General features: G+C 30.0%; 3 protein-coding genes across 5 annotated transcripts; 2 read left to right on the top strand and 1 right to left on the bottom strand.

Annotated features, from left to right (window-relative positions):
- The first annotated feature begins 197 nt into the window (after window positions 1-197).
- LOC106686168 (chromatin complexes subunit BAP18) lies at window positions 198-1,612 on the top strand. The gene is made up of 4 exons (XM_014429338.3): window positions 198-490; window positions 596-687; window positions 773-874; window positions 1,191-1,612. The coding sequence occupies exons 1-4, from the start codon at window positions 467-469 to the stop codon at window positions 1,405-1,407; spliced, it is 435 nt and encodes a 144-aa protein (XP_014284824.1). The 5' UTR covers window positions 198-466; the 3' UTR covers window positions 1,408-1,612.
- A 2,387-nt stretch (window positions 1,613-3,999) lies between these two features.
- On the bottom strand, window positions 4,000-16,105 carry Clp (Cleavage and polyadenylation specificity factor subunit 4). The gene is made up of 7 exons (XM_014429448.2): window positions 16,088-16,105; window positions 15,624-15,748; window positions 15,269-15,472; window positions 13,997-14,186; window positions 12,340-12,499; window positions 7,559-7,642; window positions 4,000-7,465 (listed from the first exon to the last, which is right to left on the bottom strand). The coding sequence occupies exons 2-7, from the start codon at window positions 15,724-15,726 to the stop codon at window positions 7,370-7,372; spliced, it is 837 nt and encodes a 278-aa protein (XP_014284934.1). The 5' UTR covers window positions 15,727-15,748; window positions 16,088-16,105; the 3' UTR covers window positions 4,000-7,369.
- Window positions 16,070-26,159, top strand: Cdc23 (cell division cycle protein 23). Of its 3 annotated transcripts, XR_001343984.2 has the most exons (11): window positions 16,070-16,238; window positions 18,715-18,849; window positions 18,932-19,277; window positions 19,351-19,528; window positions 19,600-19,779; window positions 19,875-20,039; window positions 20,129-20,375; window positions 20,464-20,662; window positions 22,219-22,334; window positions 22,418-22,495; window positions 25,659-25,796. XR_001343984.2 is itself a non-coding variant. In XM_014429433.2 (10 exons), the coding sequence occupies exons 1-10, from the start codon at window positions 16,138-16,140 to the stop codon at window positions 25,767-25,769; spliced, it is 1,740 nt and encodes a 579-aa protein (XP_014284919.1). In that variant the 5' UTR covers window positions 16,071-16,137; the 3' UTR covers window positions 25,770-26,159. The 3 variants fall into 3 exon arrangements, 1 of the variants encoding a protein (XP_014284919.1); XR_010843540.1 differs by lacking the exon at window positions 22,219-22,334 and having other exon boundaries at window positions 22,418-22,598; window positions 25,659-25,791; XM_014429433.2 differs by lacking the exon at window positions 22,219-22,334 and having other exon boundaries at window positions 16,071-16,238; window positions 25,659-26,159.
- Window positions 26,160-26,623: the final 464 nt, after the last annotated feature.

Here is a 26,623-nt window from a genome sequence, read left to right as displayed (position 1 = left end):
AAAAAAAAAAAAATAATTGGCCCTTATGAATCTTTGGGAGAGGTATGGATGGATAGCTTCGAATAACTTCAATTTTTTGGATGGGTCTTCACTCCAAACCCGGTCAAATGCAGTCCGAAAATCAACCATCACAGCAAGGGTACTACTGGCAGCTGAGGCACATATAAATTGCGTATGCTTAGGAATATATAATGTACTTCTAATCTGATACTATAAATGATAGTAGTTTTGTTCCTATAACGCATATACTGATTGTAAACTCTTATGTAATCGTGAATTTATCCATTAAACCACGATTTTTATGCTTCGTCTTTCACAGAATGATACTGATTGTATTCTTCTACTTCGCTGCAACACAGTCTATTTATAAGACGTTTTTGAGCGTCGTTGTGTGTTTTCAAATTGAGAAACATTGGGTTCCTGAGTTTGAGTCAGGATTGTTTGTCCGTTATAACTAACATTCTAAATGACGATGAATTCAGCTAGTAAGGTCAGGATTGCTCAACCATAAAGAGATAGAAACATTATTTAATTGCTATTTTCATTTCTTTTATTTCGTAGTTATGAATTTGAAAGCATAGGGATTTGTTTTTAGGTTGGAGAGATATTTACTGCTGCAGGAGCGGCTTTTAATAAGTTGGCAGAGTTAACATTACAACTTCATCCCACTGCTGACTCTCCCTCAGGGTATGCTAAGCTTTCATTCAATTGTAGAAAGAAAAAATTATTGACACACCTTATCTCTAATTTTTGCTTTTTGAATACTTATTAGGGGGAAGTGGACTGAAGAAGATATAGATATGCTCCAATCTGCAATACTTAAGTTTAATGAAGACCTGAATCTGGTTAGTGACCACATCAAAAGAAAGACTGTGTAAGTTAGTGATTAAATCGTAGCTCTAAATTTACTCACAAATGAGTGTGTTGAAATCATACTGAAAGAATCAATTTCTATACTTTTTTTTTACCATGAATATATATTTAATCATTTTTGTGCATTCACTTTAACAATTAGCAAATAAACAATGTTGACAGTAGGAAAGTTTATGATACTAGTTTGTTATGAGTTCCTTATTGTTGTACCTATAATAATAAAGAAATTAAAAATTCCTGTTAAGGTGTGTCAATTTTCATTGGTATATTTTCATTATTACTGTATAATATTATTTACTGAAGATAGTTAAATTTAGTTCACAGATTCGAACGACATTAAAGAAAAAGGCATTTGAAGATGCTGGAATTCCTGTGAGACAAATTGTTTCTTCACAATCACAAGGAATGTTGGGAAAGTCTTCTGAAGTTACATTGAATATGTTGAATGCTCCAGAATCTGAAGTTGATGTGGAAGGAATGCATGAAGATGTTAAGTTAGAATTTGGTAGTTCACATGAAGAAGTAAATTCGTAGGGACATTTTAAAATCTTGCATAAGAGGTACTGAAAGCTAGAACAGGCAAATGAAATTATGTATATATTATAATTGCCTGTTGTAAGTCTTATTACTGGAATGTGTAAATATGTTTTCTATGTTAATTTATAGAATTAAGTCCAAGTTATACTTGTAAAGTGCTGTCAAATCCATCAAATATCAATAAATCCATGAACCAATTAAATTTTTGTTTATATTATTATTAGTTAAAACGGCAAAACTACTCACTTGAGGAAATGATATAGAATTTAATGTTTTGGAAATTATTATAGTTTATATTGGGTTGTACCCATGCTATAAAATTGTGATGTTCAAGTAGTTGGGGTGTGTTAATACTTAAACTAAAAATCAGTTCTATATTCAATTGAATTCCTTTGAACCTGATAGGAAATGTTTTTGTAATTATGTAAAATTTGTGATATATTCATTAATGTATGATTATGGTGTACATATTAATATATTTCTCCTTTGGTTTTTGAATATTTTCAGCATATCTACTATTTTGGTCTTAAAAAACTGTTGGCGTATTTATTTAATAGATGTATGCATTGGTAACTGACATGACAATTACATTACAATCTATTGAAACAATTTTTTTTTTTAATTTGTGTCATTTTCCTTCCCTTTTTGGGAATAATAGAAATCTTGATGTATTATGTAGGTATTTTATGAAATAATTCGGCTTGGTTTGAGCTTGCCAAAGTACTTTGAGTATTAAATATGAGTGTTTAAAGGATAAGTAATATTACACCTTCATTATTTATGTTAATTTAAGGTTTTTTCTAAATATTCCTAAACGTGTGACTACACATCTTACTCTAGCATCCTATAGTGTATTGTAACACAACCTTCATAGGATAGACCTGGGCGGGAAGAAGGAAGAGGATGGGGCCTTCCAAATAGTGGTTTTGTTAGAACTAATAGAAGAGAAATTTCTAAGTTCTTCTTAGAAGCCAAACAAGCTATAGCATATTTGATGGTATGTAGCCACCTTAAATTTAGTATCTTAAGGCACCTTGTCCTCTGCATCCATCCAGGTGCCTCCTGCAGGTCACCAGGTCTCAGCCCGCTTTCTCTTTTCCGGTCGCTCGCTGATGTCGGGTGGTCAAGTCCTTCCCATCATGAAATGTGTGGGGCCCACCACCTCCTTCCACCCATAAACAAACTACCTGAAGGAGGGATATTTCTCTTCTAGGAGATGGGGAAAGTTCGACCCGGCGAGGGAGAAAATTCCGGTCTTTCTCGACAGACTGGCTCGGTGTCCATCCATGGGCTGAGCAATCCACTATAACATGTTCTGCTGTTTCAGGAACTCCAGATATGGGGCGACGGAGGTCGAAGTTCTTTCCAAAGCTCTGTAGCTTTCCTTGGAACCCCCATTTCCTGTTAGGATCTGTGAGACTCAATAATCTGGGATGACCATTCAATCTTGATTGGACGATGGGGAAAAATGTTCTCAAAGTAGCGCCCTTATGGCTTGCTACCCACCACCTACTCCACACCTCTATTGAGTCCTTCTGCTGGATCTGCTTCCATAAGTTTAGAGTCTCGTCGAACCTCTCCCAGAATTCCTCCAGTAGCGCTTCCAATCTCCGTCTCTTCATCTTATATTTAAAGACATTCTCCTTGAGGATGAGATCAATGGCCATCACTCTGGCCAGCTCTTGCACCGCCTCAAGTGACACTGTTCTGCAGTTCTTTATGACCCTTAGTCTCTTCTGTGCTTGCATGAGGTTCCGACTGCACGCAGGGCATGCATACCTCAGAAAACCCAAGATCACACCTTTATTTATGGTCATCGTTGTAGGCCCCAAAACGCACCCCCTACCTGATTAATCCATTGAGTGACAGGGTCACCCTGTCCTTTAGATACACCAAGCAAGAAGTGGCATCAAATCTTAATACATTAAAAATACATAGATTTTTTAGATCAAATTGTTTTGTGAACAGATGAGGATGCCAGAAGAAATTTGTTGTGATCTTATTAACATAGAGAGTAACCAGAAAAATTAAAGTATTTAGGGATTTCTGTTGCTATCCCTACAGAACTAATAAAAATGTGTTCACATCATAATGAAGAACATTTAGTTTATATAGTTTAAATTTTGGATCAGGCCAAAAAATTCAGTATATTTAAGAGCTCTGAGAAGAGTTGCTTTCTGGAAGGTTCAAATCAATCTTGTGCTAAAGATTAATCCGTTGTAGATCATTCATATTAAACAGAGTACATAATGGGCAGGAAATCTATGTCTCCCTCTCTCTTGGTATAGATTACTGTGGGGTGGAGATGGAGTTAAGTTGATCCCTCAGGGTTCAAAGTTAGTATTAACCTTAGATCCTGACCAGCCTTGGTGTAGACAAATTTATATAATTTGTTTTTATTTGAAATGTATTCCTAGTTTTTAGGTTACAACCATGAAAAGAAAAAAACTTGAGCAAGAATTATGCCAACTTAATACACACTAATAATTAAAAACAACTACAGATAAAAAAGAATGTAACATTTAAATATGAACATACAGGGAAGGGAGGAAGAAGGAAACGAAAATAACCAAATAAAAATATCCTACATTTATTTAACATTCACACATCCTAAAATATTATTTACATATTTACACAACTAAGAAAATAAACTTATTTTATCTAAATTAATCTCACATTGCTTCAATTGCAATATGTTTTGAAAATATAACAAACAGTCCCAAAACAAAATAATTTAAAATAAAAAAATGATGACACATCTTTATGTAAGCAAAACCTATAAAATTGCTATTTTCTTTTGAGAGTGAACTTAAAAAAAAAGATGTGTACATGCAAAACATTTTATTCTTTCAAGTGATAACTAGAGGACGGACTTGTAATGTTAGATTTAATATGGCTTTTGATACTGATTAACAAATATTTTTTTACTTATTTGTGGATATAAGTTAAGTTTATAAGGTGAATATTAATAAATGTCTACGAGCAACAACAGTTGTATCAGGAGTACTATCTTGGTAAGACTTATGGAATTCCAACGGGTAATCAGAAATTTAGTTTAAAGAAAATGACAGTAAACACAGTACTGAAGATTCTGAATACAAGTCTGGGGGAGACAACAGACTTGAAGAAAAACTAGCTTATACATATAAAAAGTAGCTACCTTATACTTTTGTATGAAGCCAATACCTAGGATTTCATCATCGTTGGCTCCCGGAAAACAAAACAACAGATTTGAAGTTGATAATTCATCTTAATTATTTTATTTTATTGTGGGCGGTTAAGAGAGGCTTTAGTTATTTTTTCTAAATAATCTTTATTTATGTATAATTCTCGAGGACCCAAAAATTAAGTAAATCATAATTCAAGATCATTTAGTCTAAATGTTAATGCTCATTTATTTTAAAGAACATATTCTAGTCAGTCTATAAATTTAAAGACTCAGTAGCTGTACTTTTAACCAGGCACATTGTTATGATGAGGAGTAATTGAAAATTTTATTTTTATTTCAATGTAACTGCAATAATTTATACTAGCTATGCTGATTCATCCAGTTTGCCATTTTTACATTTTCTGTAGAAATTTAACATTTTGTTATTTATAAATCCTATTTTTGAAAAAGTAACATTGTGGAATTCATGGGAATCAGTTATACAATGTGGCTTAGAGGCATTTTTACAGTGTTAGCAGTTGCCACTAGAATGCTTTAAGTGACGTTTATTACAGGCTTGTTGGTGGTAATAAAAAGTCCAAACTCAAAAACTACAGTATAACTCAATAGTGGTAATCTGTTATACATAGTTTTAATTATTAAATTTAATTTATTTTAAATGTTGTTACATTTTATAATTTCCTCTCCTATTGAAAAAAGTTAATTACAATTACTTCCTTGAGAAATTGGTTTGCTATAGGATAAACCTGAAAAAATATATATAAATAGATGATTAACTGTATAAAAATTTGAAGGAGCTGGTTAGGGCTGCAGTAAAAATCTATTTTTGTTCTTGACTGCAGCCCTGACCAACTCTTGAAAAAATTAAAAGTAAAATATATCAATGACGCAGAGAACTAAATTAAAAACAATTAATACCCCTGATAGAAGTGTTTCATCATTTTGGAGTTGAAATTTCTCATCCGCTTCCAGCCCAAACTGAAACAAAACTACTCACAATATTTGAGATTTTTAAAAATCTAGTCTAGATTTATTTAAAAATATTTTCTTTATAGAATTACAGTAAAGTTTTTTCATACTATTTAGATTATTTTTTTTACAAAGAAATTCTCTCTTCCAAAAATAATACTTTATGATATCTTATAATATCTTTGGATAATACATATATATATTATAATGTTCAATGTCTGTTCTTTTCTCAGGCATATAAGGCCAAAGCTTAGAGGAATTGAATTTGAAGCTTATTCATTGTAGAAGATTTCCTTAAGACTAATCTCTCCTAGAGGAGGTTTATGTTTTCTAAATTCAGCCAAAAACAATCCATGATATCTATTAATTATATTCCGATATGAGTTTATTTTCTCACAAAACAGTTAATGCTTATTCGGAACTAATTTTGTCACAGTTGAGGTGTTTCAGTGAGTCATTAACTCATTAATGGCAGGAAACAGATACACCTAATAGACATTCCTATACAACTCTTTTCTTACATTGTTATCTCATTCTAAATGACAAATAGGTGTGAACAAGTATAGGAAAAATATATATTATTGTCAAGAAATATTAAAAGTTGATGATAGGGCTGAGACTTTATTCAAAATTGTAACAGGATATCTAGTTTATTGAATCATGAAAAGCTATTAAAAGTTCCGCTAAAGATCAATAAAAATTCATGAAGATTTCGCACAAGATAATAATTAAGAGATATTTAAATTGGGCTATTCTTAATTGCACCATCATAAACTAAAAAAATTTCTTCAAAAACTAGTTGAATTTCTTTCTTTTTAAAAGTGACTTGATTACACAAAGTTCTGTTTTTGTTTAATCAAGTCATGGATTATTAGCAATTTTTTTATTTGGCTCATCTTATATCACAATACATTTTTTAAAAAAGAATCTTGATAATTAATTTATAACAATGCCTTATAAACCACGTAAAAAAACAAATAAAAGCTTTGTAATAATTTATCGTAATTATTTTTGCTCATAACATTGGTACTTTGAGCCAGATGGAATTTCATATCATATTGTTTTAAAACACTGGAGGCGAATCTGTAGAAGACTACAGATTGATTAACATAGACTTAGAGCTTTATAAACATTGAAAAAAAGTGATGAAATTTTAGACAAGAAGGAGGCCAATAAAAATAATCAGGATAAAAAAAACAATAGAACTTAGTGTTGTTTAGCTTCAATTAGCAAATAGCTTCTTAAATAGTTTTGTAGTAATTGCTTCCTATTCAATAAAAAATATGATAACCTTAAAAAAAAAAATTTAAATTTAAATTTACCCCTTCCATGTTTGGAAATGAACCATAGCTCTAAATAGCTTTCCCATACCATTTAAAGTCTACTATTACTTCCTTTATTTTCAGACTTAATTTGACAATGGATTTTATCATAAGCTAAATTACATATTCATTAAATCCAAAATATTTTCAAATTGATATTATTTCTAAATGTTTTGCATGTATACATTTGAAATAACTGATTTGTTTCTTCAAATTAAGGTTTTTTTATTTCATAATATTTACATACAGTAATGCTGCCAGCATACCATTACTTTTTTTTGTTGACAAAAAGTTAAAATATTACATAAATATATATCTCTTGATAGGCACAAGAGGTAAAACCACTTTACTCTTGTATCTTTATACATGATTCGAGTTCTCAAAGTTCAAACAATGAAAATCGAATCTGGAGGCAGTTTACTTCCAGTATCGATACTGCACTCAAGGGCTTATTATCAAGAGGAATCATTGCTATTTTCTTTTATACATCTTGCCCAGGTCAGCTTTGAGCTGCTTTCTTTTGTGCTTGACTGAGGGTGAGGAAAGCCAGATGACCTTTAGGGCACTTGTTGGCATAATGTCCTTTGCAGCCACACTAAATGATAAAAAAAAAAAAAAATAATTATAAAAATTAATAAGTAGTAACTACAAATCATTATATAAAAACTAATTGAATTTTGTTTTCTACCTTATAACATGTTACTTCCTCCAGAGGTTTTAATCCAGACTTAAGTAAAGAAGCAGGAATTTGACCATCTTCCCCATTGGCAGCCTATGATATGCAAGTAAAATAATATTATGCAAGTATAATTAAGTATGTAAAATAGAATAAGTAAAACAATAAATAAACTTTTAGTTTAAAATTAAATATTTCTTTTCATATACATTAACAAAGATTTGTTTAATAACATAAAAATAAACTTTATTTGAACTAAAATAATAAACTACATTCTTAGAGCATATGTTCAGATTGAAAATGCCTAGAAAGGAATTCAGTATGAGGCTTGATAGAGTGCAGCTTCTAGTTAAATGTTATACTCCATACAGTGTAGTTCACAGTTGAGTTAGAGACACTGTCAGTAAAGTTCATGCTTGAGCATCAACAATCCTACATTAAAAGGTATTCTCGTGTTACAAATTGATTGACAGTCAACCATTTAAGAATCAGTCAGTGCTGGGAAAACATAAGCATATGTCTAGAAAGAATTTGGTTAACAGAAGGGTTTACAAGTCATCAAGAAAACATCACCTCATGAATGCGTCGATAGAATAGATAGCAGAAAAAAAAGAATAAACAGTATGTTTCATAGCTATGTATTGAATCTTGTGTTCCAACTCAAACACATACATAAACCTGAGGAAAATTTTTATATTATGGTGTTCTTTTGATAGCTTCATGATGGAGACGGAATGTGGCTACTAAATTTGTGTATTACTTTTTCTTCATTTTGTGTCAAATTGTTCAGGGTCACAGTCACACAATAACTATGCAATTCTGAACCAGAAAGCCATTATGTTAATGATATTTGAATTAATTCCCCAATGCACATTCAATCATTGCACCACCACAGCACCTCCAAATACACTTACAGAGTTAAAAATGTGTATGGGAACTTTGTAGGCATTAGAGAATCTTTTTTTGAGGGTATTAATTTATATCATCAGCACCGGATTTTTTTATTTCATATTTTAGGGTTTTACACACCTCCATTACTCCTCCAAATTGAGTTAGGGCTGAAAATTTGTATGAGTTGAAGTTAGAGAAGTGTCTTATGGGGGTTTCAACTTTCTTCTACCCCACTGCCACTATTTTTTCTTGCAGTTTTTAATCATTAAATATTTTTTTACCTGTTTTACAAACAAAACAGAGAGGAAAATGTAACTGTAATTCATAAAAAAACTTTTCGTTTCAGGTAACTGTAAATAAGATCTGCTGCTTATGCATTTTGTTGTATTATTCTCCTGGAATCAACAGATATCTCCTCTGTATCGAGGAGTAAGTAAAGGTAATCGAGGGTGGGTGTTGATGTATGGAGATTTATATCCGTTCCAGAATCCTATGTATTTTGTATATTTTTCGTAACAATTCTAATGCCATTAAGTTCTCAGAGTATTATAAATCATATAAAATAGGAGGATAAATTGAACTAGCTCAAATACATTGGGAACTGATTTATAATTGTATAAGTTACAGATAAAACATATCTAAAGAACCCAAATAAATTAGAACTCTGCCAGAAAGGAGATCAGTTATCATCAATCATGAGAGCATCATAATGGCATAATGGCACCATAATAAGATTTATGTATTTGTTACAAATTTCTAATGGCTATATTTTGCAATTTTAAAATTTAATATCTTACACAACATATGTGTCAATAAAATAAAAATTACACCCATTTTTGTTTTTAATCTAGGATTGTCTCATCCCATCTGTTTTTTCAATTTTTCTTGAATCTCCAGTTATTTCCTTGACTTTTCAAACATTAATAAATTATTTTTTGTAGTTTTTCCAATGGAGAGAAATAATGTGGGAGCTCAAATTCTTCGATTGTAATTGTCAAAAATAGTTGCGATCAGCCAACTACCAATTAAAAAAAATAGTAGTACTAGCAGAGAAGAGAAATAAATTTATTCATTCATGCTGCCCAAATACTTCTGGTTGCCACATTACACAGCATACTGATCGATTGGACATATATAAATTACATATTTTTATATGATATAATATAATAGATAAATTACATTTCTTTTTTTTTTTCCACAGTATTCTTTTACTATTAATACCAGTCTACAAACTAAATACAAGCTTTTCAATTTACTCCTTTTTTTTCTTTCCTTTCCATTTTACAACCCTTATCTCATTTTATCAACAAATTCCCCTATATAGCAAATATTAGAATATTATAAATAATAAAGTAATAAATAAATAAAACAACAAATAAGATATGCGATGCGTGCATGCCATCCCTCCTCTGGATAACTCCCCTATTCATTAATTTCCATGCATGTGGTGGTGGATGATTCCCAGGGGGTCAAGTATTATATTATCTGTCATCCTAGCCACGTCCTGGACATCGACCCCAAGCTCCTCCATGAAGCTCCTAGTTGTGCTGGGAATCGTTCCACGGGCTCCGAACCAGAGGCCTCTCACGTTGAAGTCTCGTTCTCCGAAGAACTCACGGAACTTCTCCTTGAGGAAAGGGATACATTTATCGTAGATTTCCTTCTTTTCCCTATCTACCTTATTTGCCTAGTCAAGGTTGTTATTTTCATATCTCATGGTGGGATCCAGAATGATTGCCGACTTCCCCTTCTTAGGAAAATCAACTATATCCGCATATCTTGTGGATCCATCCGTATCTACACAGTAGACCTCGTCAAAGCAGGCAAAATCTCTTTCTTTTAGGAGCTTCATAAACTCGTATTTCACTCTATGATGTCGGCGTGTTATGAGGAGGTAGTTGTTGGGGCATTTCCCCAGCACATATGCTGGTGTTTCCGGCTCTCTGTTGCATTTGCGACAGAGGGACCCAACTTCTCTATCCTGGCCGCTGACACCTGGGACAACACATAGGGGTGCATAATTTATATTCAATTTCAGGGCATTGGACCATTCAGAGCCCGTAAGTATTTGTTTATCATATATAAACTTATTTGCTCTCGGGGTCTCTTTGAAATGGCATTGGTCACTCCAATGCCCTGCCACCTGCAATTAGCCCATTCCTCGAATGCACTTTCATGTAGCGACTGTCGTAGAGCTTTCACACTCCGATGCCCCTGATCAACGCCCAATCTATCCGCACATTCAGCAATCTCAGCTGAACAATCGAAAGTGGACTGGAACAGAGCATCGGGTACCTTTGACAGCCGCTGAGCAATAAACCAGTGTTGAAGGGGAGCCTCCCATTGGCAGCGGATCAAGCATAGACCTCTGTACTTCCTCGGAGCATACAACATCGCCATGGAGGTGTTCGCAGGGAGCCCTATAATGGCTTTAACACTTCTGCGAATCATTGTGTCGATGCCATCCAGGATTTCAGGACGTAGCTTTGTGAGGGGAGCAGTTTGGAGAGGGTATGTAAGACCTGGGAACACATATTGGTTGACAATCTTGACCTTCTGCTCGGGCTTAAGCAAGCACGAGATGACGAGCTTATCCAGATTCTTATTCAACTTTGTCACCGAATCCTCGTTGAACTGTAGCTCTCCCGAGAATGTGCATCCTAAATATTTTATGGTGTCGCCTTCTTTCATTATATCAATTATTGATGTTATAGTGTTGTGATTTGTAGTTGAACTGTTTTTTTCACAACCAAGGGTAAAATGTAGACAATTGTATCACATTACTCAATAAGTCTCTGGTCTAACTAAGAAAACAAATTTTTTAAAAGAAATTTCACTTTATTCATCAACATACTTTCCTTCAAGAGTGATACATTCATTCTAACTTTTCCTTGCCCTTTATGTATAATGAATTGTCTTTGCTCTCAAAATAGGCCTCAGTTTCATGTCTATAAAAAGCCAGATATCGCTAGGACCAAATTTGGAGAGCACGGTGGGTAGTGAAGCAATTCAAAGCGTAATTCAATCGATTTAACCATTGCTTTCATTAACTTATGACACAGGGTACTGCTCTGATGAAACAGTCTATTTTTTTATTTGGATGTGGGACCGTTTTTTCTTGATTTCTGCACTTAATCAATCCAATAATGCCATAAAAAATTCATTATTGATAGTTTTACCTTTCTTTTTGATGCCATAATGTTGTTAACCGATTTTTGAGTTTTTCGTCGCCTTGGATGACCTTCACTGGCTGCTTTCCACTTAGCTGACAATCTTTTTGATTCAAGTATGTAGTGATGGGCCCACGTTTCATCCATTACCACATAACAACACAAAAAATCATATCCATTTTGCTTGAAAAGCTTCAAACAGCGCTCTTATTTCTGGTCCGGTATGACCAACATGGTACCCACTTCGAAAGCAACTTGCGCATTCCCAAATTTTCATGTAAAATTGTAAAGAAACTACCTTCTGATATCTTCATGGTGTCTGGTATCTCTAGCAAATTCAATTCACGGTCCTTTGAAACTATTTTGTGGACATTTTTATATGTTTACCGGACAACTGCTGATTTTGGGCAACCAGAGCCTATATGTATGTACCATATATATGTCACACCAGGGACTTATTGAGTGATGTGTTACATTAGGACATATGATGTAGTAAGTAGTACTTTGTAGGCTTCATTGAGAATACAATATGCCCAACACTGATAAAATAAATAGTGGAAGAGAAGTTTAAGTAACTATAAATTAACATGCATCAAAGTCTAAAATCATAGTCTAGTACACTTGTATATAATCGTAAGTCCTCAGTTATTTTGATCATATCGTGGATCACAGTCAATTTACCATATCATCACAATAAACCAATCATTATAAAATATAATAGTTTAAACATACCCTTTGCTCTTGCAAACGAGCTTCATTTTCTCTCATTTCTTGAGGCATTTTATGACAGAAGAGTGCTTTATGTCCAGGATCTCCGCAAAAATGACACACTATCAACAACTTTTTGGGGTCTCTCTGGGTGGCATCAGCTGCAGGAAGCTCAAATCTTGGGCTAAAAAGGAAGAGTTAATTTAAAATTACAAACTACAAAAACTAAAATCAGGCATAAGATGCAATGAATTGTTGAAATATAAATACATTGTAATGTTTGTAAACTTTAAATAATAAATTGTAAGAGGATAGTCCGGGTAGCTGTCAATAAGGGTATTGACCGCCACCAGGACTATCTTCCTACAATCTACCTCATAGGTCAACTATGTTCTTTCAATTTAAATACAAAACTTTATTAAATGAGGAATAAACTTCTAAAACTAACAAGGCCATATCCATTTATTTTTTTCCTAATCAATTTTGAAGTATTTTAGTACTAGATTATCATAAGGTGAAAGTATAGAACAGAAATTCTGCTTAATCACAAGTAATAAATATTATACATAATTTGCAAATATGTATATGAACATTATTAGTTATTGTTACTTCATTTAATTATTATTAGAAGCTACCTCATGATTTACGATATAATAGGTGGTTTTATTTTTAATACAAAACATTATTGGATATAATGTAATTAACAATATTAGTTTATTTTTGTTAATTATAATTATCTCATTCCCCCCCTTTCTCCCTCTCAATTTATTCTTATTAGGGGTTACCTAATGATCTATTATTACATCATTAATCTTATTTTTTGAATTTATGTATTTCATTCTAAGATACTAAAGGTCATTTTCATTTTCTACTACATTATTCCAAACTTGTACCACAATAAACAAGGAATATTATCACTATCATTGTGTCATATATACATACACAAATAAAATTAGTGATGATAGAGATGTTTAACATTTATCAATATTTTTCCAATAAAAAAAGAAGAATCTGGTAAAGATAGAGAAAATACATTAAATATAACAGGCAAAATACATTAAATTCAGATAATTTAACATCGTCAGACTTGTTCTTGTATTTGAACACCTATTAATTTCATAATTCAAACAGATTTTGAAATAATTGTGCCATAAAAGTGGGAATAAATCACACATAGTAACTCTAATACCAGTTTCCCTTCTCTATACAAATCTCTGGATGCTGGCGCTCTCAAAAATTCCTAAGGATTTTTTTTGTTTGTCAATAGGGATATTGAACTCATTTTTCCACCATCATAAGAATCGGATATGTAAAATAAAATGGGTTATCAACTAACAAAACTTCAAGATTTGTGTCTGGGGCTCCTGGAATGCATTGACCCCCAATATGTATATACACACGCAGTATAATTTAATACTAGATTTATTTGAACATTTTTTATCTACATCTAGGAGGCCCTTAGGGGAATCCTTTTCTGGTTAGAGTTGAAATAAAAAAACAATAATGAACAGAATGAAGATTTCTTAAAATGTTAAGGAAAATAAAATCATTAAACATTCTAATATAATGTCAAAAACTTATGAATATTATTAAGTTTTGTTATTTAAAAGTTAAATATGATGATCAATAGTATAACAAAAAACATGATAAAAATACAGTAATATGTATGGAATATACTCACTGCATAAATTTGCAATCGGGTCCATCTATGCAAAGACCAGCCAAATAATTCATACATAATACTCTCCTGACATGTCGATGCCTACAATTAGGACCATGCCTACAGAAACCTCTATCATACCAAGGACAATCCTTCATTTTACTTTCTGGATCAATGTGAAGGAAAGGGCATTCCTTGTTGTGACACGCATCTAAAAGTAAAGAAAGGAAAAGGATTTCAATAATTCAAATGAAAAATTAAGTCAATTTATATAATGTATCACACATAAAAATGAGAGCTAGGCAGCCCAATAGAGAAATACTGGACTATGCTCAAATCCCCAGTAAAATAGAGAGCTTATTTAGTATTCTACCAATAGTGGGACTCTGAAATTAAAAAGATTCTACTGAGGCGTAACTGCGCTTTAAGTAGTAAGCATCTAGATCCTTTAATGGAACCTGACAGTAGGTGATGACCAAATCACATAATTAACTAACCATGGCTCTCTAAGACCCTTTATTGGTTCATTAGTATAGTATAGTAGGCATTTTTTAACACCAAAATATTTAAATACATTAGGTTTAGTTCAATCAGTTCTTATTGTGAGGTTCTGGTAATTCTTACAATGTTTGTATCTTGTTTTTCATTTAGCCCTGGAGAAGCGTTGCAAAGTAGGGTGAAACGTTAGTGAACAATAAATAGTTTTCTTCTACTATTTTGATACCTTAATTGACCACCACCTGGACTGTCTTCTTAGAATCAAAAACATTAGGTGTTTATATTACTGTTGTGGAAGCTAAAGTTACAAACAGTTTTCCTCTGATTAAAATGATATGATCACCTCTGATTACAAGTTTGTGATATTACCTAGGATGCCAGCTAAAAGTTATCTCTTAGTTAGCATTATTGACAGGGACAATGACTGATCTCGTTTATTTACTTGCCATACCTGTTAAAATATAATGAAACTCGTTACCATACTTACCTACTACTCGTTACCATATATACCAGTATAAATATGAATAACCTCATCTCAGAAAAGGAACTGTGGGAGTCAGCATGTTAAAGCCATGCAATTTAATCAAAATAACAGCAGTAGGAAAACAGTTAGGATAGTTAATGACCAATTAAAAGGGGTTGTGGATGTTGTCAGTAGGGATTTGAAAGTTTTACCAAACCCATGTTTAGGTTAAAATGTAATAATAACATCTCAATGAGCATTAATCAGATTAATAAATTATAAAGAATATTGAAAATATTAATGAATACGGAAAATATTAAAGTACAACTTACTGAAACGTGAATAGAAGTAACACTCAGGCATTTTAGTCATATCATATTCATGTAAAAACTCGCAATGATCACCCTTTTTACATAGACCTCTCAGCCAATGCTTACAAACAATGGTTCTATCCCCTCTAACATGTCGCAAAGGACATGCAGTGCCTTTGGCACAACTTCCTTTGGCATAAAATTCACAGACAGCCACAATAGATTCTGTAAAAGAATAAAATAAGTTCAAATTAGGCTTAATTCTTACTATAACTGTTTTTAGCTAAGTGAAAGATTTGTATTTTACATAAATATAAAATTTAACAAATACGTTTACATAATCAGCATAATAAGTAATTTAAAACAATTTACTCACTATCCATGCCAGGAAAAGGCAAAGGTAAAGCTCCATGTTGTTGCTCTAACGCTATTTCTATATCGAATCTTATATTATCTACACTAGCTACAACAGCTTCCATATCCACAAAGTATAATGGCAGTCTATAAATATATTAAGAATTTTAAATCATTGTCACACTTGATACAATCCTTATGATTAACACCGAAACGTATACATAACCTTCCACTGTAGAGGTAAATACAAATACGAACAGCACTGACTAGAGTTTCTGGTTTATTTTTCAAACAGGATCATAATTCTCAATCTTGCGTTTCAATACTAATTTAGCTATATTTAATAAATCATTTTGTTCGTATTTAACTTCAGGAAATATAATTAGAAAATAATAATGTATATATAATTTTATTTATTGGATTAAGCTATTAATTGTTTGCACATCGATAATTTAGTCGATCTTAACTGAGAAGGAATATTTTTACCTCCAAATCGCTGTTACAATTGAAAACAAGTGTATTTTTCAAACTCTAAAATGGATACTGAAGTAATTTTAAATCTGGAAGAAGTTAAAGCTGATCTGTTGAGAGGAATTCACCAATGCTCTGTTAGAGGTTTGATGCACAGTACTAAATGGTTAGTAAATTTGTAATTAATATTATTCATATTCACTTCACTTTGTTATCTTGAGAATATTCTCTAGAAATCAATGAGTGTCATATATTTTTTTAGTGAGTCATTAACCATATCTAAGACTAGTTTATTCTATAATAAATATGCTTGCATGATTTCAAGATTAGAAAATGAACTTTGATTGAGGGAACTATCTTTTCATTGAATAAAACATATCTTTTATTCATCAATATCCATTGATTAAGACTCTAAGAAAGAAATTATGGTTTATGATTATTGAAGTATGATAAAAATAATTAATAATATTATTTTTTTTAGTTTTTAGAGAATACTGTAACAAAAAAAATGGTATAGATAAATAAGATTTATGAAAAAGTAGTGGATATCTCATGAAATGTTAATGTTTTTAAAAAAATCATTTGTATCTATCACATTGCTTATACCAGCTTTGCAATGAAACTAAAAGTTAAGAAAAAGATAGAGATAAAGCGAGTTTCCATCTTAGCTAAAACTGGTCTGATTCAGATGATTATTTTAAAAAAAATTATTTTATAGAGAATCAAATAACTTTTCAAATGAATGACTATACTATTCCAGGAAATGGATTGTTATCTAGTTATTTTAAAAATTATTTTGCCTGAAAATAGTCTAGGTGGCAGTTAATAAAAGAACAAAATCGAAAAAAAACTATTGTAACCTTTATAAAATATTTATTTGTAACCTTTATAAAGGTCTTCAATTTTACTGCATTAGTCTTAATATTTACAACCTTATTAATATATTTTGTGATATAGTTAGCTTCTTTTATTTTCCTTCTTTTTGTCATCAACACATTCATTCCCTCTTTTACAAATGTGCGGTGTGTCAACTTTTTGAGTTTTCAAAATTGAAATTATGTTTGTTTATTATGTTATGATGGGCCAACGCTGTACTTTTTTTGTTTTTGTTATTCTTACAATTACTTTTTTACGTTTTTTGCCAAGTTAAACTTTTACCAACATGGAGGATTAGAACAGAAATTTAACATCATGTTACTATTTATAAGTTTTTACTGACTATTCTGTCAATATTTTCTTATTATTCAGCATGATACGTCAAGTCTAAATATATGAAACTTTAATTCTAAATTATGTTAATGTCTATAAGATTCTATTCTGAAACTATTAAATTGTGAGTGTAATTCATCATATGTGTCTTTATTTGCAATCAAGAGGATATTATCTATGTATTCTCTGAGAAGTAAAGATTTTTTTTTAATTTTTCCTAACTTTAAATTTAATTTAACCATATAAATATCACTTACATTGATTGAAAGGGAGCTACCCATCATTAAGCCCCTCAATTGGCAAAACGTTTTGCTATTGTTAATGAAATAATTTTTTTTTCTGCCCAGATTTAGGCCTTCCATGAATAAATTTTTGTCCTTAATATTTGTATTAATCTTAAAATACTTTGATGCAACCTCCTATTAAAAGTATTCTGTAGGAGTATTTCTATAGAAGTAGAAGTATTTTATTAGTATGTTAATAAACATCGTCTCTACATCCAGGCTGACTATTTCAGTATCGTTTTCTGTTTATTATATTTTATATTTATAGTTCCTGGGATCTTTATTAATTTCAATGAATTCGTTATAATGTAATCATTATCTCTATTCAGTTCATTTAATATTTTATTTAAATATTGGTGGGTCCCTCAATATTACTTATTATAGGTCTTAAATTATGTTCCTTTTTATATAACTTTATTAAACCTTTAACTTAACTTTTGTCGATTTATCTATGTATCCATCCTATAAAGTTGGGCACATACATGTTAATTGTTTCCACTAGTTATTTAAATGGGTCATTACTTAATTTTATGTAAGTTGTCTAATTTTTAATTAAATAAAAAGTAAATAAAAAAACCTTTACTTCTAAGAAAAGACATAGATGATACCCTCTTGATTGCTATTAATGAAACATATGATAATTACTCTTTAAGTTCAACTTTAGAGCTTTGTTAATGGTATAGTTTTTACAAAACGTTAAAACTTGGGAGTAATGATATGTTGGTGACTGATAGCTGAAGAATGGACCAATTAGCCTTGTTATATAATTACTGGTTGAGATATCATATTATTATAGTTTATTATTTATTACTTTGCATAAATTCTTTTAGTTTGGATATGAAAAGGCTTATAGAAATACAGACATAGAAGATAATTTGGAGGCTGAAATAGAGTAATACCATTCCCAAGGTAGCCTGGTATATGGTAATGGTACTCTAGATACAGTATCTGGTCCTGTCGTTCTATATCTTAGGTTCAGAATGGCAAAGCATAATAATAATAATAAATTCTTGGTTGATTAAAAACTAAAGAGAGTTGATTTAATAGAAAGATAAGATTAAAATGATTATTTATTTCTTGCTCAATTTTTATAAAAGAAGAATATAGATATTTTATTAAATTTACATACATTTTTCTTATTTCTTTCAGGTTATCAGAATTAAATCATTGTCTGAGCCATATTAAAGTTAGCAGTTACCTTCCTAGAGAACCTATTGTAGACTTAGAAGAATATGATAGTTATTTGTTAGCTAAAAGCCATTTTGATTTGAAGGAATATGACAGGTTTTTATGAAATAATGTTTTCTTTTGGATAGAAATAATAATAAATTTATATGAAGATAAAAATGATAATTTTTTCTTTTAGGTGTGCATTTTATATTAAAAATTGTAAATCTAACTGTGCTAAATTTTTAAGTATGTACGCGAAATACTTTTCTTTAGAAAAGAAAAAAATAGATAATCTTAATGAGCTTTTTGCTGGGCCAGACCCTAAACTTGTGTCAGAACTCCAGAGGCTTTGTACGGAGCTCCGTGCTGATTATCTTCTTGGAAACTTGGATGCCTATTGTCTGTATTTATATGGAGTAGTTTTAAAGCGATTAGATTTATTAGATGAAGCGAGACAAGTTCTCTCAGAATCTGTTACTCTAGAACCGTTACATTGGGGTGCTTGGTTGGAATTGGTGAATCTTATAACAGACAGAGCGAAAGTATATTTCTTGGTACTCTATTTATGAATAGATAATTGTTTTTAACTTTACTTATTTTATTTTGTTTTAAAAGTTAAGATCACTCTCCCTTCCTGATCATTGGATGAAGCACTTTTTTCTTGCTCATGCATATCTAGAACAGCAAATGAATGATGAAGCTCTAGATATTTATAATGAACTTCAAAATGCTGGGCTTAATGGAAGCAGTTATCTATTGGCACAAAAAGCTATCGTTTTTCATAATAAAAGAGGTAATTTGATCAAGCATAAAATATTTGCATTAATTGGACCGTGTATTTAATTTTTGTTTTTTCTTTTGAAGAGGTAACTGAAGCAATAGCCACATTTAAAAAGTTAAGGAAGATGGATCCGTACAACCTTGACAATATGGATACCCTATCTAATCTATTATATGTTAAAGAGATGAGAGTGGAGCTAGCATATTTAGCTCAAGAAGTGTCAGAAATTGATAAATACAGAATCGAAACCTGCTGTGTGATAGGTGTTTAAATATATATATGTTGTAGTTAAATACATCAACAAACTTTGTCTATTGAGTGTTAGTTTTTATAACAATGTGTTTAAAATCTGTTCTAGGAAATTATTACAGTCTTCGTTCTGACCATCATAAGGCTGTTTTGTACTTTCAGCGAGCACTCAGGCTGAATCCTCAGTATCTCGCTGCTTGGACTTTGATGGGTCATGAATATATGGAAATGAAGAATACTAATGCTGCTATCCAGAGTTATAGACAAGCAATAGGTATTTTTTTTAAATATAATTTTATTATTTTTAATTTCGTAATTGTTTCTTATGGAAAACTAATTTAGTAATCTTAAAATTTGTTTCAGAGGTTAATAGACGTGATTATCGAGCTTGGTATGGACTGGGACAGACATATGAAATATTAAAAATGCCTAGCTATAGTTTATATTATTACAAACAAGCCCAAAACTTGAGGCCAAATGACAGTCGAATGCTGGTTGCACTTGGTGAAACGTATGAAAAGCTAGAAAAGGTTCAAGAAGCCCTTAAATGCTTTTACAAAGCCAGAAGTGTTGGAGATGTTGAAGGTTCTGCCATTTTGAAACTTGCCAAGTAAATATTTACTTCTATTTCTTTCTTTTTTTATTACTTTTGAAAACTAGTATATCTAAAATGATATATTATATTTTTATGCTTTTAGGTTATTTGACAAATTATCAAATCCAGACCAAGCTGCTTCTGCATTTACAGAATTCGTTAATGAGAATGATACAAGTTCAGGAACGGAAAATAAATCTGAGCTGAGTCAAGCTTATAAATATCTTGCCAATTTCCATCTAAAGAAAAATCAACTAGAATTGGCCTATAACTATGCTCAGAAATGTTTGAATTATGAGGAGGTAATTTATTTAATCATAGTCAAAGGATTCATTACTTGTTATTATATTTTCCTTTTTCCTTTTCATACCAATACTTTTTGAATTAGCCTGTAGTTCATCTTATTAGGTAGTCTGATGTCTCATAATGATAAATTGTGGATGTAATGAATCCAAAATCTTTGTTATGCTAGTCATTAAACACTTTAAATATATAGATATAAAGTTTACATTATGGTTCAATTTTTCTCTGCTCTCATTTATGCATTTAAGAAGAAAATTTCAAAGTTCAATTTGACATAAATTTGATACATCTGGTATTTTAAGTGCCTTGAAGATAGAAAAGCCTAGAAAAAGGAAGGCCTAAGAAAAATACTCAGGCAAAAACTAATTATCTGTATTAATCATGATGTTGCCAGTAAAACTATTAGTCTTATAATTTTAATCATTCTATTATACTAATAATTTCAAACATCCTTCATTTACTAAAATTTCGCTGAAGAATTTCAATAATCTCAAATTCTTTAATATTAGGCTATCTAGACACTATAAAATTGATGATGATGATGAGTTAGTTTGTGTTACTTGTGACGATAAAAAAATGTGTACAATGAAAGTAACTTAAAATTAATACACTATAACAAAAATATTTCAACTTTATTTTATTCCTTAAATTAGTAAAGGATATTAAAACTTTATTTATTTTTAAGATCTTTTAAACATATTATGAATAAAAAAGAAAAATAGAAATAAAATATCTGCAAAAAAAAAAAAAAGTTAAACTATTGAATTCATATATGATCACATGGTATTAAACTGAATAACGTTGACTAATGGTATTAGTCTGTAATTATCCAGTCATTCTCTAAGCTATACAAGATAAGAGTGTTATGTTAGCATGATATTCGACTGAGCATCATTGGCTAACGGTATTCATTATCTACACTATCCAAAGTAGAAGTATTATGGTAATATGGCATTTAGTCAACAGTATTCATTCTCTTAACGGTCAGCTTGTATCATTTTGGTTTATTATTTTCAATAAAGAATCTTTGTAACCAACAAAGAAAAAATAAATAAACTCCTCATCAATATTTGAGATTTTACATTTCAAGATGTCTAGAAACAAAAACTCCAATAGAAAAAGTCCACTATTTGCAGCTTTCCTCCAAAATTGGGCCAATTTTATTATAGTTTATAATAAAACTCATCATTATCATTCTCCATTTTGTTTAAAAATAGTGAGTGATGATTGGCTTCATGTGCCCTTATTCAGGTTGTTTGTGAAGCTAGAGGAAAAATATAAAGTGTTTTGGAATCACTATTCCAAAATCATTAAAAAATAAATTAAATAAGCTCATTAACTTTTGAAAGGGTAAACTGATTTTGATGTTTAAGGTTTTGACCCCAATCTCTGTTTTCTAATTTGACCACCTTCCATGAGATAGCTCCTTCTCAATAGCTGAAAAATATGTTTTTCTGTGAACTGTATCTCCCACCCATTTTTTATATTTGAAAGGAAATTCAAATCCCTATATAAAAGATATGGTGACTTTTTTTAATTTTAAATTTTTTTAAAGGCCCTGACTCCTTACTCCTATGTTATAATAAACAATCATAAAATCACCAGAAAAAAAATAAGCTATAAAAATCAGGGAATCTTTACTACTCACTTGACTGAGCACACCTATATAATGTATGTATAATATAAAGATTTATTGACCAATTTTTGTTTTGACCTATTTATGTTTAATATTTGTTTGTTATATGTTTTAACAGACCAAAGAGGAAGGGAAAGCTTTATTGAGAACTATTGCACAAAAAAGAGGACTTGATGAGGATGATAAAGAAATGCAGGTAGTGCTCTAATTTTGCTGAATTTAAGGGTAGTTTGTAATTTTTTTTTTTACAATTTCTTCTTCATAATATTGTTGTTGGATATATTCTTCAGTATTGGATGGTAAGCCTTAAAAATCTGTGATCCTAATGTGTGTGTGTGTGTTTTTTGTGTGTATGTATATTTGATATAATCTATCAATTAAAATAATAGTATGTTATTCTTTTTATATATATTTGCTTTATATAGCTCATCTCCAAAGCTTAAAAGATGTTTTGGCTATTTAGTACTTTTCCTCCTTGTTTTTTTCTTTTCAATTTATTGATGATGATTTATGAAAATAAATTTTATCTGAATGATTTTTTTTTTTTTTTAACAATAAGTAATTTCTGTTTTGGCATCTGCTAATCATCTCCCTATATTGGCGCTATTCATAAAATTTTGTGTATAATGTGTACATTTTTACCTCATCAAGAAATTACATCTCTGTACCCAAGAAGTTAATGGTGCAGGTTTTTAAGAAACTTTTTTATTAATTTATTATTTATTCTGATGAACATTCCAATTTTATTTTTTATAATTAGAGTTTTCTATTTAACTTTTCACAATTATGTATATAAGGAGTTTTAATCAAGTTATTTTTCAAAGTGAGTTTTCTACCATTGGATAATGGTTATTTGATTTATCGTGCAAAGTTTTGTGGTACGTTAAAGTATTTAATTCGTATTGCAAATTTAGTTTGAAGGAATACAATTCCAAGGATGCCATTGAACATTGATGTTTCCTGACAACTATGTAATTAACAATGGTAATAGTGTTTGTGTCAGTAAAAACTAAAAAAATACTGTTAGATTTATTTTTTAATGTCATGAAGTTATTTTTACAATTAGTGATAATTAAAGAAGAAATGACATTAAATTATGTGATATATATTTTTATACTTTTATTAAATGAAATTAGTGTGTTTTATCGACTGCATATTGTGTTAAAAATTAATGTTGAAGAGGTTTACTTAGCTTTAATGGAAGTATACAAATTAAGGCAAAATGTAGGCATGCATTAAAAATAAGTTACTACAATAAGTACAGGTAAGTTACACTTAATGAGTGTTTTATTTTTTGCCTGCACCTCAGATAGTTTCTTGATGGGTTAATGTAAATATTAAAAAAAATTAAAATTGAATATTTTAATTCGTACTTCGTATTTATCACGTTATATATGTAAATAAAATCATTTGTATGATAATACATTTCTATTGAATCATTCAATTATCCATATGTGGCCATATTAATACCTTTAATTTGGTATGTATTCAACCAGTCTACATCCTAGCACAGCCATATATTATATTGGCAAAATCCAAATTAATACCATTATGTTTTTACCAGAATCCTTTTCCAGATTTTACCATTATAAAATATTTTAAATAGTTTTATGTTCCCCACCTTATCTTAACACATGAATAAACAAATGTTCATGAGATGATATATCTATACAGAGAAAATTAAAATTAACATTTCACTTTTCATTACTTTATAAAATTTCACTATAAGGTGGTTGTGAAAGAAATATTTTAGACCCTTCGCTACTTATTATCAGTAGAATCATTAAAAAAATTATGAAAAAATATTTATGTGTAAAAAAATTAAAATCATGAAAATTGGACTTGAATCATTCTTTCCGTGGACTCCTCACATAATAAACTAATTTGTTATTAAAATTTATTTTACCCAAAACAAAAAAAGATTCAATTCAATAATTAGAAGCAGACTTTACTTATTTACTTGGAATTAGTGCCTTTAATTGGCTTTGTATGAATATATATTTACATAAAATTAAATTCCAATATATTTACATAAAATTAAATTCCAATATATTTACATAAAATTAAATTCCAATAAGTTTACATAAAATTCAATTCAAATATATTTACATAAAATTAAATTCCAATATATTTACATAAAATTAAATAACAAAAATAGAATAAGGGAAATAAAATGCACTACTTTTGTTACAACTAGTGTTCCTCATTGTATATTCTGCTTCTACTATTTAATTTTGATCATAACTGGCATCATTGTTGTGAAATAAAAATAAATAAAGTATAAACAATATAGTCTGAATTTTTTTCTTTCTCTGCACTGAAAAGGGCTCATCACTTTAATTTTAAATTAAAATTTAATTTAAACCGAAGGATAATAAGGAAAAGTAAATTCTTCTAATTATTTACACTAGATTTTTTACTAAAAAGGAGATAAAATTCAATAAAAAAAGGGGGAGGAGAGAGTAATCATATTATAACAATGTGGTATTCCATCAAATGGAAAGAGTAATCCAATGCAAGAAAATTAATTTTATGAAATGTGTTATACATTTTTTTTTTTTATTATTAGGAAACTAATTTTGTTTTATTGGATTCTATGCTTTAATTTTTTTTCTTTGTACCCATCAAAAGGAATGGATACAAATATTTGCAACAATCAGAGGATGTCGTGGAAATATTTATTTGTATTAGATTAAATAGTTGAGAAAAATTGTTTCTGTGTACTTTTTGCCATTAGTTTAACTTGATTCCCAAAGTGCCGTGAAAGTAAAAAATTTAGAAAAAAACTGGTGTGTTAAGGGCGCCGCAGAAAAAATCCGATTATTTAGGGAATTGTAAACTGAAGAGGATTGGGAACTAATGCTTTTCACAATAATGAAATTTAAGGGTTTTCCAGTGTAACAGAATGTCTGCTGACATATGTCTGAAAGAATTTTGCCTAATAAGAGTATATTGCATTGCTAAATCTGCATCTAATTTTTTCAAAAAAGCAATTAAAATTATAACAATTAAATTAAAAAAAAAATGGTTGTTTTAGAGCATGTTTGAGATAGCTGGTATAATACTCATATGTATTTTGATTTTTTTCTGCCATAATGTCTAACAATTAATATGAAAGAATGAAATGAAAAATCCTTATTTTACTTAATATTTTGGTTTTGTTATAATAATTTTGTGGCTTAGAGTAACAACATCCAATGTTGAAATTCCAGGTTCTAAGAAAAATAAATTAAAAAAACAAGGTTTTTAGAAATAAGAATGGATATTACATAAAAGTAACTGACACCTCTAAAAATGGACGTTGGTTGTTGTTACTCCATAGTTATAGGTATTTAATTGATATTAAATTTTTATATTAGGTCGAAGAGTCAACTTCAGCTCCTGCAACCCCTAAGTACTCCAATATTAGCCCGAGGAATTTAAACCTATGTTACTACAACATGTCAGTAAATGAGAATCAAAGTGATTGAGATTTTCTATTTTCTCAATATGTAAATATGGATGTTGTTCTTGTTCCCCTTAGTTCGATGTATGTACATATAGAACGACAGATTTTATCATAATAGAATGATATTTTTATGTAATTTATTATGATTTTTTTCTTTATTTTGTGTTTTGTTAATTTAATGTTTGTAAATATATCAAAATATTTATTATAGTAGCAATTTATACACTATATATGCTATTAAATAAGTAAAGGAGGTTTGTATGTATGAATTTCCTTTATTTGATTGTTCTAAATTACTTATTGCATAAGTATTAGGAAAAATATTCCAATCTTTGTATTATTGGAATTTAAATAAACTATGTATTTGTTAATTTAAAATCTTTTGTAACTGCAGAAAGATAGTTCCTTATAATTATATGTTTTTCATTGTTATTTATTTTTGCAGTAATAATAAAATTAATTCATTTGTATTTTGTTTTTTTAATCTCTAATTTAATACTGAACTGTAAGTATTTTAGCTTATTTTTTAAATTTGTCTTACATCTGGATTAATATTTTTGAAAATGCCCTTTTGACAGCCACTCATTCCGTAATATTAGAAAATCATTGAACCTTTTTTTTTTATTCAAATTTTGAGGTATGTAATTATTACGTCATGAGTCATGAAAAATAGAATGTGTATCTTGAAAAAATGTTCTTGAATGGAACAATAAATTAAGCATGAGTAAAGTTTCATTCATACTTGGAATTTTTAAGAATTAAATTGTTTGTTTTAGAAAGAGGATTAGCACAAAAATAGGTTTTCAAGAATCTGGAAAAAACTGTCTGAATACTTAAAAATTAAAAAAAAAATTTACATTGTGTTCTATGACTATG

The sequence above is a fragment of the Halyomorpha halys genome, unplaced genomic scaffold (assembly GCF_000696795.3).
Source record: "Halyomorpha halys isolate HHAL.00 unplaced genomic scaffold, Hhal_1.1 Scaffold34.1, whole genome shotgun sequence".
In the NCBI taxonomy this organism is placed as follows: Eukaryota; Metazoa; Arthropoda; class Insecta; order Hemiptera; family Pentatomidae; genus Halyomorpha; species Halyomorpha halys.
Note: the sequence above shows the minus strand (reverse complement) of the source record. Positions and strands in the feature narration are given on the sequence as shown.

What these genes read in the sequence shown, in the direction of transcription:
- LOC106686168 (XM_014429338.3), top strand. Translation starts at nt 467, where the DNA reads ATGACGATGAATTCAGCTAGTAAG. An exon ending in CGATGAATTCAGCTAGTAAG is followed by an intron (nt 491 to 595) that starts GTCAGGATTGCT and finishes ATTTGTTTTTAG; the next exon opens with GTTGGAGAGATATTTACTGC. An exon ending in CACATCAAAAGAAAGACTGT is followed by an intron (nt 875 to 1,190) that starts GTAAGTTAGTGA and finishes AGTTAAATTTAG; the next exon opens with TTCACAGATTCGAACGACAT.
- Clp (XM_014429448.2), bottom strand. Translation starts at nt 15,726, where the DNA reads ATGGAAGCTGTTGTAGCTAGTGTAGATAATATAAGATTCGATATAGAA. An exon ending in TTACTTCTATTCACGTTTCA is followed by an intron (nt 14,187 to 15,268) that starts GTAAGTTGTACT and finishes CTTTACTTTTAG; the next exon opens with ATGCGTGTCACAACAAGGAA. An exon ending in AGGAAGTAACATGTTATAAG is followed by an intron (nt 7,466 to 7,558) that starts GTAGAAAACAAA and finishes TTTATCATTTAG; the next exon opens with TGTGGCTGCAAAGGACATTA.
- Cdc23 (XM_014429433.2), top strand. Translation starts at nt 16,138, where the DNA reads ATGGATACTGAAGTAATTTTAAATCTGGAAGAAGTTAAAGCTGATCTG. An exon ending in TTGATGCACAGTACTAAATG is followed by an intron (nt 16,239 to 18,714) that starts GTTAGTAAATTT and finishes TATTTCTTTCAG; the next exon opens with GTTATCAGAATTAAATCATT. An exon ending in CGAAACCTGCTGTGTGATAG is followed by an intron (nt 19,780 to 19,874) that starts GTGTTTAAATAT and finishes AATCTGTTCTAG; the next exon opens with GAAATTATTACAGTCTTCGT.